The sequence below is a fragment of the Arachis duranensis genome, chromosome 7, assembly GCF_000817695.3.
Source record: "Arachis duranensis cultivar V14167 chromosome 7, aradu.V14167.gnm2.J7QH, whole genome shotgun sequence".
Classification (NCBI taxonomy): Eukaryota; Viridiplantae; Streptophyta; class Magnoliopsida; order Fabales; family Fabaceae; genus Arachis; species Arachis duranensis.
The window spans coordinates 15978778-15991177 of NC_029778.3; the positions used below are offsets into that span (position 1 = coordinate 15978778).

Genomic DNA, 12400 nt, shown 5'->3' on the forward strand with positions numbered 1-12400 from the left:
TTCTAGATAGAAGAGGAAGCTTCTCTCTCTAGAACTAACCTAAAACATGTTTTCTACACTATTCTAATTGCTCCCCCTATCCTTCTTGAATTTAGCCTCTAATAGCTTCATAAATGAGTTAGATTGGGCTCCAGCAAGTCCAGAAATCGCCCCCAGCGTGTTCCTTTAATGAAGGCACGTGTCAAGTGTCACGCATACGCGTCGCTTGACAAATCTCTAGTCGCATGTACGCGAAATTGGCTAGACTTCAAAAATTCATTTCTTCATGAATTATCCACTTTTACATGCTTTTTCTTCCTTCCTTCAATCCAATCTTTGCCTTCTAAACCTAAAATCACTTAACAAACACATCAAAGTATCAAATGAAATTAAAAGAAATTAAATTTAGCAATTTAAGAGCCTAAAAAGTATGTTTTTAATCTTAAGTATAATTTAGGAGAAATTCACAAAATCATGCTATTTCATTAAATAAACATGGGATAAGATGATAAAATTCACTAAATTCAACATAAGATAAACTCTAAAATTAGGGTTTATCAATAAGCTTCATTTCTTTCTTTTTATTATTAATGCTTTTATTATTTTCTTCTCTAATTATAAATCTCCTTATAATAATTCTTTGATAGAATATTTATTTGGTCTAATAGATTTTTTTCCTATTTTTCGTCAAAAATAATTTATATTAAGAAAAAAGAAGATACAAATTAAATTTTAAAATTCAAATTTAAATAAGATGTGCAAAGGGTAACTATGGAATTCATTTGGTAGATTTGAAATTTTTGTATCATCGTCATTGAAAATTTCAAGTACTATTATAAAATTCTAGATATTTTTTATCTTATTATTGTTAAATTATACATTATACCGTGTATTTGAAGAGTTTCATCTTTTTTGAAATATGTGTGACATTATATACTTTTTTGGATACAAAGGAATAATAAAGTTGAAGTGAGTAACAAAATTGATTATATAATAAGATACAAATTTTCAAAATTTCTAGCACAATTGACAAATTTTTTGTTTTAAAATAAATTTTTACTCTATTTTTTATCTTTTATTTAATTTTTTTATAATTTTTTTTGATTTTTTTAATTAATTATGATTGTAATAATTCATCACAAATTTGTATTTTGTAGAAAAAATTTATCAATCATAAAATACAGAAGACTCAACCTAAAAATTTAAAAAATATTGATTAATTACAAAATAAAAAAATATGAATCATGCTTTAATTATGTTGTAAAATACAAATTGGGGCTATTTAAAATTAGTCTTTTTATTATTGATGTTAACTTAAATTATAATAAGGTAGAAAGTAAATATTGTATATAATAATTTAATTTAATTATTTATACTACTAAAATTATTCTTTATTATATTTCATTCATTTTTATTCATTGGTGATCTTTAATTTCTATTTTAAATAAAAATTTGAATGGATTGAACTGATTTTTTTCAAATTAGTAATATAATTATTGTGACATTTGCTTTGCTTAGTAATATTTTTTAATTTATTTAATCTGATTAATAATCTCTTTCTTATTTTATTCTAATTTAACTAATTAAAGTTAATAAATTTTAGAGCAATTTACGTAAATAAATTATTTGAAAATCAATTTTACCCAAATACAACTTTTGAAATAAGAAGACGCAAATGAAAATTTTCATATCTCTATAGAAACTGCTACTGGCAGTAGCAGTTTACAGAAGAACGTAAACCGCTACTGACCGCCGCGGTTAGGGTGTATACAGAAACCGCTATAGGCAGCAGCGATTTTTGTAAATCGTGCATGTGCATAAATCGCTACTAGCAATGGCGGTTTATGTGTTTGGGGGCGTGTAGGTAAACCGCTAGAGGTAGTAGCAGTTTACATTGAGTGTATATGCGCAGGGGTTGGCTATAAATACCCCTCAAACGCATTGAGGTGGAAATAGAGTGTCATTTCTCACAAATAAATTGTGAGGAGAATTTTGTGGCTCTAGTTCATTGCTCTGGAAAAATTCAAAAAATTAAAAGGCACTGTGTGAAATTTATGGATAGGGAACCGCTTAGTATTTTTATTCGGTCGTTGAGTACGTTGGCAGAGATAAAACACAGCATATTACAGAAGCTTGGTGTGCGTGGTACAAAGTGGGTAAAAAAAATTATTCTACAAGATTTCCATTGCCGTTGTGTCAACTAGTGTGAGGTATGAGACCTTTGTGATAGGGTCCGATGAAGATATGTAGGTCTTGTTTCACTGCCGGTGGAATTTTCCGGAGGTTAGAATACCTAAGCTGCTTGCGAACTTGCAAGATGGTGTCGACAGCTTCGGGGCATCGGTGCCGAATCCTTAGTCAACGACGATGGGTGGTGCCTCGACGTCGATGCCTGTGGTAGCAGCGTCAGGTTCGATTCCTGATCCTTCATGTGTTGCGGCTGGTATTGATGGTGCGCCTCCTGGTGTTCCTAATTTTGAAGTTGAAGCCAGACCGGATCGAGTTGAGAATGCGATGCGAGACGATGATTCGGATGATGAGCTGGTCGACATTGGTAGGGACAATGATGATGATATTCTGAGCAATACACATACACCCCATGGAACTTCGGGTTCAGTCACTGATAAACCACTATTTTATGGTTTATCTTGTGCTTAATTGAGTGAATTTTATCAACTCTTTACCCACTTATTCACACTATTTGCATGTTTTACAATTCCTTCCCAGAATTTGTTCTATGATTGAAAACATGCTTCTTTGGCTTTTATTTTCTTTTATTTAATCCTCTCTTATTACCATTAGATGCCTTGATATGTGTGTTAAGTGATTTCAAGGATTACAGAGCAAGAATGGCTTAGAGGATAGAAAGGAAGCATGCAAAAGTGGAAGGAATACAAGAAGTTGAAGAAACTGCAAAGCTGTCAGCCTGATCCTCTCGCACTAAAACGACCATAACTTGAGATATAGAGATCCAAATGACGCGGTTTCACTTGCGTTAAAAATCTAACGTCCGGGGATTGGATTTGATATATAATTTGCCATAGTGGCCGTACAGATAGACGACGCGAACGCGTCATCCACGCGGACGCGTCGCATCTGCGAAAATCAGCGTGGCAGATTTCGCAAACAGCGAATCCTGGGCTATTTCTGGCCCAATTTCAATCCCAAAAAACACAGATTAAAGACTGCAAAGTGGAGGAATGAAGGGGACTGGAGATTAGACTCATAATTCATAATTTTAGGATTAGATGTAGTTTTTAGAGAGAGAGAGGTTCTCTCCTCTCTCTTAGTATTTAGGTAGGATTTTTAGAAATTAGGATTTAATTCGACTCTTCATCAGGTTCAATATTTTCTTTACTTTATATTTATCTCTTATTTTAGATACTTTAATGCTTTTATTTGTATTTGATTTATGTTGCCCAATTGGCTTATGAACTTTTTCATGTTAGATTTTATTGCTTTGAATGTATTGTTATTTGAGGTATTCCAGATATTGATGATTTTAATTTAGCTTTCTACATTTTTGTTTTTGGTTAAGAAATCAGTAACTCAGGAGTTACCTCAACTCAATATAATTGATAATTGTTATCTTCGCTAATTGAATTGAACTTCAATAATCCCAACCTTTTCTTAGGAAATAAATAGGATTCGAAGGTCTAACTGATTAGTCCCTTGACTTTTCCTTGCTCTAGCAAAGGTCAACTAAGTGGAATTAAGATTCAACTTTCATTATTATTGCTAAGAATAACAAAGTCTGGACTTCCAATTTCTCATACCTTGCCAAAAGTTTATTTTATAGTTATTTATTTATTTATTTTAATTGTCATTTGAATTACTTGTCATACTTCTTCCTTATTTCCAAAATCCCCAATTTTACCTTTTTTATAGCCAATAATAAGAACATACCTCCCTGCAATTCCTTGAGAAGACGACCCGAGGTTTAAATTCTCGGTTATCAATTTTAAAGGGGTTTGTTACTTGTGACAACCAAAACGTTTGCACGAAGGAATTTTTGTTGGTTTAGAAACTATATCTACAACGCAACTATTTTTATAAAATTCTTTACTAGCAAAAATCATGACGTCAAAATGGCGCCGTTGCCGGGGAATTGCAAACGTGTGCCTTGTTATTGGTTATTGTAAATATTTTTCAAAAAAAAATTTCTTTTACTGTTTATTTGTTTTCTCTCTTCCCTCTTATTTCTGATAACTATTATGAATTCTCACCCATCTCGCTTTGAGTTTGGTTCTAATTTTGTTGCAAGGAATGGAAGCTATAACATGACTATGCATCAAGGTCTAAGCAATCAAAGATGGATGGAGCCACAAAGATCCAATCAACCCTTTAGGCAACAACACCATCCTAGATACCATGGACAAAGACCATTTTACAATGCATGTCCAACTGATAGATTCGGTGGACCGCCTTGTAGCTACCAACAAGCCCCACCCTGTGCTCAGAGACCATCCTTCCAACACAGCCCCAATCCACCATACTCACAAGCTTCTTTTCACCATTCACTACCACATGATCCTTATCCATCCCAACACCAATTCAATCACTCCCAAGAACCACCACTCTCCTACAAACCATGTTCATATCCATCAAGCCAAGAATCACAGGTTCACTTCGAAGAATCAGTAAACCAATTCAATACAACCCTTTAGCAACTGGAGCAAGCAATAAATTTACTATCTTCCAGACATTCAGCCACTCAACAGACTCCCATGGCTTCATGTGGAGAATCTAATGAAGAATGTATTGTGAAGAAGACACAAGGAACTCCAGTGGACATCATAGAGCACAACTTCGTACTAGAACAAGTAGAGGACACTGTCATTATAGAAAAAGAAGAGTTGGTTGAAGATTTAGGAGATGCTGAACCTCCACGGGAATACAGAGTCATGGAAGACCCCGTCAAGGATGTTACAACTGACGCTAAAGAGGATGTTGCACAACCTCCAATGCGAATTTTCCCCAAGTGAATACGAAGATGATGCAGAGGTCAACTTTTCTCAACCTCCTGTTTATGACTCAAGTGATGAGGAAGATATGGAAAACTTTGACCAGGATATGGCTGGAATGAAAAAGGTTTGCCAGGAAGTGGAGGAATCCACTGAAGACCACAAGGGAGTAGATCTTGCAGAACCCCTGAAAACACTGATCCCAAGGCCATTACCACCCAATACAGACTTCAAGTGGGTAAAATCCTTGACTCTTATCTTTATTTTTCCACTTGAATATGGTTTGCTTGAAACGGATGGTCAGCTTAGAGCTCTTTGCGGCTTTAAGAGAAAAAGGGAAATGACTCGCACTCAGTGCTGGTATGCAAGATCCAATGAGGTTTCGCATTTCAATTTGAGGTGCAGAAGTTGGTGTCAAGCTCACTTGATAGGATCTCAGAAAACGTTTGGTCATCTTAGTGAGAATCTAATTTCCAAACCGCCCGAATGGAAAAGTATAGATCAAAACAAAGGCGGATTTGGAACCAAAGTTTGGGATCCTAGAAAATACTCTGATATTCATCACCCCGGGAGTCTGAAAATCTATTTGAAGCTGCTCAGAAGCTTCACATGCCTAGTTTGGGACCCTGGAGGCTATTGGCATTCCAAGCATTGGTGGAGATTTTTGGATGAATTTAAACATAAGCCGCCATAATAGGAAGCTCATCAAATGTCCAACTTAAGGACTTTAACTAAAAGTGCTAGGTGGGAGACAACCCACCATGGTATGATCGTTCCTTTTTCATTTTTATTTAGTTTTATTTGTTTTCGAGTTTTATTTTATTTTATTGTATTGAACCTGGAATTTTGCATAACATTCATATTAGCATTGCATTCTGCATACTGCATTATTAAAAAAATAAAAAAAATAAAAAAATAAAAAAGCACACACGCGACGCGGCAGCGTCACTGACGCGTCAGCGTCACATGTGCGTTGTGAAGAAGAGAAATCGAACAGAGAGTCACGTGAGAGTGTGGCTGGAGGCGTGCCCGTGGCATAAATCGTCCCACGCGACCGCGTCGCTGACGCGTCCGCGTCGAGTGGGAACACTGGCCTCCCACGCGACCGCGTCACTCACGCGGCCGCGTGCCTTGGAATTCGACGTAGAAAAGGTGCACGACCGAAAGTTGTGCTAGAGTGGTGTTGGATTGGTGCTAAACGCACAGTTCTTCTCACGCGGCCGCGTGACCGACGCGACCGCGTCATATCCCCATATTGGCCACTCACGCGATCGCGTCGACCACGCGATCGCGTCACCCCAGATTTGGCAAAAATAAAAATTTTGAATAGAGAGTTGTGCGAGCGCGAGGCTGCCCTCACGCTAGTAGCATAAACTGTGTCATGCGACCGCGTGACCGACGCGACCGCGTCAATCCGTATAAGTGCAAGTCATGCAACCGCGTGTTCCACGCGATCGCGTCGCACAGCTTATCCTAATTTGCCAAATATCTTATCTTTTCTTCTCCAAATCCTTATTTTTCTTATCTTTCCTTATTTCTTTCTCCTTCCCTTCTTATTTTCTTTGACTTCTCATCTTTTTCACCTCCATTCTATTTTATTTAATTTATTTGCATACTTTCTTCCATTGCATTTCAATTTTGTGCATCTTTTTATTTTCTTTTCTAAATTTATTATTTTTTCATTGGTGTTACTTGTTCATATTCAACTGTTGTGTCTTTTCTGGTATTATTTTGGTACTCAGTGACTTATTTTACGCTGTTGGGTAATATTGTTTAAGTCAATGCTAATCTTTTATGATATTTGCATTAATTTTGCATTGACATGAATTTATATTATCTTGCACTCTCTTTCCCATTGTCGCAAATTTTTGCACTCTTGCTTTACCATGTACTTCTACTGTTTTCTCACTTGCATGTTGTAGCTACCATGTAATTGAGACCCTTATTATCTGGCATTAACACCCATATTTTATTTATTTTCTATCTTTATTTTTGGTTTACTTTTATTCTTTTCCCTCTTCTTTCAGGATGGCCACCACGAAGGGAAAGGAAAAGCTTCTTAATGGGAAGACAAACAAGTCCACCTGCACAATCTTTGGAGAAAGGCATCAGTTGGAGCAGCCCATCCACTTGTACATCTTAGTATGCACCGAGGACGGTGCAATATTTAAGTGTGGGGAGGTCGATACCGATCTCCATGGGTTAGTACTTTCTTGTCTCAACACCAATGTTTAAATTTTCTTTGTAGCTAGCTGTTGCATTTGCATATTTATTTGATTTTGTGCATTTTTTACTACTTGGTTGAAGCAATATTTTATTTTTCAAGAAATTTTTATAGTATTTCACTAATTTAAATTGAAAATTTTTTGTTAAATTTGTTTGAAGTTATATTTGGAACATGGTTTTTGAGCCAAAGAACACACAACCTGTGAGATTTTGAGCTTATTTACATGGTTACATTATTTAACCATAAATATTTTATTCTTGTGTGTTTCCTCCTCTATGATTGTAATATATATTTTGTTCCAATCTATATGTCCATTATTTAGTGTATTTACATGCTTGCATATGATTGAGACCATTATTTGTTTTTAGCTCACTTATCCCAAATAAGCCTACCCTTTAAATCACCCTTGTCAGCCATTTTGAGCCTTTTAATCCCCATTTGTTCTGTATTTTACCACACCACTAGCCTTAAGCAGAAAAATAAAAGTAATATCCCAATTGAATCTTTGGTTAGCTTAAGATAGAGATTGTGCATCAACTAAGTGCGGGGAAAACTGTGAGAACATGGGTTAATAAAGGAATGTATCATGTCTCTAATCTATTTGAATATTGGGAATTTGGGAACCTACTCATGAGAAACCAAAATAGAAAAATAATGGAGAATTCATGTGCATTGATAAGTTATGTTTGCTTCTATGATTCAAAAAAAAAGAGAATCTATATATATATATATATATATATATATATATATATATATAACAAGTTCTCATGATGTTTGCATTGGTACATTAAATATTTGTTGATTGGTTAGATGAAGAACAAGGTTTAGAAAGCATGACTAGAAAAGAGTAGAGTGAATAACCCTATACACTTGAGAGATTAGAGTGATATACACTTCCAGTGAGGGTTCAATGCTTGATTCTATATTCCCAACTTTCATGAGCTATCTTCTTACAAGTTTACTTGCATCTTATTGTGTGATTTGAATTAGTGGAATCTAATTTATTTTTGCCTTGGAGGACTTGTTTATTTTTAACCAAGTAGGCAGAGACATCCTAGTATGTAGTTGAACTCAATTACATAGGTTGCATTGTATTTTGCATTTAGTTGCATTCATAGGTTGCATCTCATACATTCTATCATTCCTCTTCATCTCTTTATAGTTTCTCTTGAGCTTAGCATGAGGACATGCTATTGTTTAAGTGTGGGGAGGTTGATAAACCACTATTTTATGGTTTATCTTGTACTTAATTGAGTGGATTTTATCAACTCTTTACCCACTTATTCATACTATTTGCATGTTTTACAATTCCTTCCCAGAATTTGTTCTATGATTGAAAACATGCTTCTTTGGCTTTTATTTTCTTTTATTTAATCCTCTTTTATTACTATTAGATGTCTTGATATGTGTGTTAAGTGATTTCAAGGATTACAGGGCAAGAATGACTTATAGGATAGAAAGAAAGCATGCAAAAGTGGAAGGAATACAAGAAGTTGAAGAAACTGCAAAGCTGTCAGCCTGACCTTCTCGCACTAAAACGACCATAACTTGAGCTACAGAAGTCCAAATAACACGGTTTTACTTGTGTTGGAAAGCTAACGTCCGGGGCTTCGATTTGATATATAATTTCTCATAGTGGCCATACAGATAGGTGACGTGAACACGTCATCCACGCGAACGCGTCGCATCTGCGAAAATCAGCGTGGCAGATTTCGCAAACAGCGAATCCTGGGCTATTTCCGGCCCAGTTTCAAGCCCAGAAAACATAGATTAAAGGCTGCAAAGTGGAGGAATGAAGGGAAATGGAGATTAGACTCATAATTCATAATTTTAGGATTAGATGTAGTTTTTAGAGGGAGAGGTTCTCCCCTCTCTCTTAGTATTTAGGTAGGATTTTTAGAAATTAGGATTTAATTCGACTCTTCATCAGGTTCAATATTTTCTTTACTTTATATTTATCTCTTATTTTAGATACTTTAATGCTTTTATTTGTATTTGATTTATGTTGCCCAATTGGCTTATGAACTTTTCCATGTTAGATTTTATTGCTTTGAATGTATTGTTATTTGAGGTATTCCAGATATTGATGATTTTAATTTAGCTTTCTACATTTTTGGTTTTGGTTAAGAAATCAGGAACTCAGGAGTTACCTCAACTCAATATAATTGATAATTGTTATCTTTGCTAATTGTATTGAACTTCAATAATCCCAACCTTTTCTTAGGAAATAAATAGGATTCGAAGGTCTAACTGATTAGTCCCTTGACTTTTCCTTGCTCTAGCAAAGGTCAACTAAGTGGAATTAAGATTCAACTTTTATTATTATTGCTAAGAATAACAAAGTCTGGACTTCCAACTTCTCATACCTTGCCAAAAGTTTATTTTATAGTTATTTATTTATTTTAATTGTCATTTGAATTACTTGTCATACTTCTTCCTTATTTCCAAAACCCCCAATTTTACCTTTTTCATAGCCAATAATAAGAACATACCTCCCTGCAATTCCTTGAGAAGACGACCCGAGGTTTAAATACTCGGTTATCAATTTTAAAGGGTGATGAGTTTGGAAAACTCTAATTTAATATTTGTGATGACTAAACATTGTTAAAATAATTAATTACAAAATTATTAATCTGATTCTCATTTAACATATTTTTGATTAATAATTTTGTTACAGGTTTTTTGATGGGCCGGGAAATAAGTTTCTGACTTAAAGCCCAATAAGCAGCCTTGCTACATGCTTTATACTATGAGGCTGAAATTTTATATTAATGGGCCAGAATAAATATTAATGTTGCAAGCCCAACCGAATGCTTTCTTATTTGCTTCCTATGCTTGATCCGCTACACAAATCATCAGGAAAGCAAATGCTTATCAAATGGGCCAGCTTTGATTATATTGTCACAAGCCCAAATTATACTAAAGAGAATAGGTTCCATGCTTGGTCCGAATCAAAAGAAAAATGAAAGCATAGTGCTTCCAACGGAACCAAGCTCTAACAAAGTGATGGATTTCAAAATCTATTACATTGTTAATTAATGCATGGGGAACATGAGAGAGAAAAATTCAGCAGAAGTGATTAATGGCTATTATGTCAAACACGCCACTCTATGTTAGGGGAGTAAAAGCAAGCTATTCAAATTAATTTGCTTAACCACTTTGCTTTGCTTTTATTCAGATTCTTTTCATTCTCTCTCATCTCTTTCTTCTTCTCTATTCAGTCCTTGTCCAGGAAACAATGGACGCCGTGCTCTTCAACGAAGAAAAGGAAAGAGTTGCATGCATCAAGACCATCAAGCTAATGATGGCAAGAAAACATACCAAAAGAAAGATGAGCTGTGGCTAAGATTACTACCAAATGTGGTTAGATTTGGTGAGGTAATCTTGAGCCTTTCATGCTCAAAATGGAAGAAGAAGATTCGGCCAAAAGGGAGATTCTTGAAGCATGGCTTGTCTTCGATTCTGACCAACCACCACAGGGAGTAGCTAGAGTGGCGAAGTGATGGTTGAAGGCAGATTTTGAAGTAGATGAAGTCATCATCATCATGAGTCATCAAGGGCCAGGAATCCATCTTGGAGAGGAAGCCAAGGATGGAGAGTCCGGATTGATGAAGGTTGATGATCAAGAAAGGACTAGAGGTAATTGCATGTTGGTTAATGCATGATTATCTCTTCTCTCTTTGTGTGGCCGAACCGGTTTGTTGAAGGAGGAAGAAAGTTGGTTCGGTTTTGGCTTCAAGTGTGGAGGGTTTCTCTTTTCTTTTAAAAAGGGGGAACAACCACTGTTTGAAGCAAGGAGAAAATTTGAGAGTGCAAGACACAGAGTTCTCAGAGCTACCTGAGCTAACAGATTTCTCTTCTCCTTCAATGTATTCTGTTTTGTATTTTTCTGTTTAATTTTGTCATGTCTTGAGTCTCATGGTAAAAGGCAAACAAGTGAGGTTTGTAATGAAAAAGCCATAGAGCGGAAAAAGGCAGAGAGTGCAAAATTAAAAGAAAAAGCCATAGATGTCTTAGAGTTCCTTTGTTCATCTATGTTGTGTATCATGATTCTGTGGGAATCCCCTTGTAAGTTGGGTTAGCACTTTACAAGTTGTAATCAGATTGATTATAGTGAAATTCCATCATATTTGTGATGGAGACTGGATGTAGGCTGCACTGCACTTAGCAGCCGAACCAGGATATATCTGGGTGCAATCTTCTTCTCTTTCTACTCCATTTCTGTTTTCTACCACACACGAGAAAAAGCCAGAATTATCTCGTGCCAAGTGACGAGACAAAACAAAAAGTCTCGTGGCAAGGGACGAGACAAAACAAAGTTGCTCGTGTCAAGTGACGAGCAAAAACAGAAAAGTCTCTTCCAAGAATCAGCAAGTGTTAGCTTTTGAAAAAGGGGCTAAGATTCAACCCCCCCTTCTCTTAGCCACTGAAACCATCAAAGGGGTTTGTTACTTGTGACAACCAAAACGTTTGTATGAAAGGACTTTTGTTGGTTCAGAAGCTATACTTGCAACGGAAATTTATTCTGAATTCTAGACCACGCAAAAGTTCTCTCATCAGTCACACAACAGTATCCTCCACATTTATCAGCCTTGAACTTGGAAGTCGTCGGCCAACAGCAGAATGTAGAGGCAATCTTCGTCGGCCAGGGTTTGCATGATGCGAATGCTTTGGTGGAATTTCAGATTTGCCAATCTTTCCAAAATAAGGAGGAAGTTGTGCTGAGTGTAAAAGGTTACGGCATCCGGCGTGGAGTTGAGTCCAGAGTGATGGAGTCTGACCATCTCAAATACCACGGGAGCTGCAAGGAGTTTGGAAAAGAGTGCACGTGGATGATTCGTATCACGCTGTGGCAAAGGAAGAGCACCTGGAAAGTTAGGAGGTACAACGAACTGCACACGTGTTTGGCCACATCGATATCGAGCGACTACAGACAGCTTGATTATCATGTCATATATGCGAGGATCTTTCCATTGGTCAGAGCTAATGCCTCGGTTACAATTAAGGTGTTGTAGGAGGCAACGGAGGCAACCTATGGTTTCAGGCCTAGCTACAGGAAGGTATGGATGGCAAAAGAGAGGCAGTAGCACAGATCTACGACGATTGGGAGGAGTCTTATGGTGAGCTGCCCAGTTGGATCCTTGGGTTCACATCCACCATGGAGGGTATGATTGCTCTACTGAAGACCTCCCCAGTTAGAGTGTGTGATCAGGTTAATGAATCAACATTC

The 12400-nt window shown here is 36.3% G+C and overlaps 1 protein-coding gene across 1 annotated transcript; it reads left to right on the forward strand.

Moving 5' to 3' along the window:
- Positions 1-2346: 2346 nt before the first annotated feature.
- Positions 2347-12185, forward strand: LOC107458000 (uncharacterized). The gene is made up of 2 exons (XM_016076197.1): positions 2347-2620; positions 11761-12185. The coding sequence occupies exons 1-2, from the start codon at positions 2347-2349 to the stop codon at positions 12183-12185; spliced, it is 699 nt and encodes a 232-aa protein (XP_015931683.1).
- Positions 12186-12400: the final 215 nt, after the last annotated feature.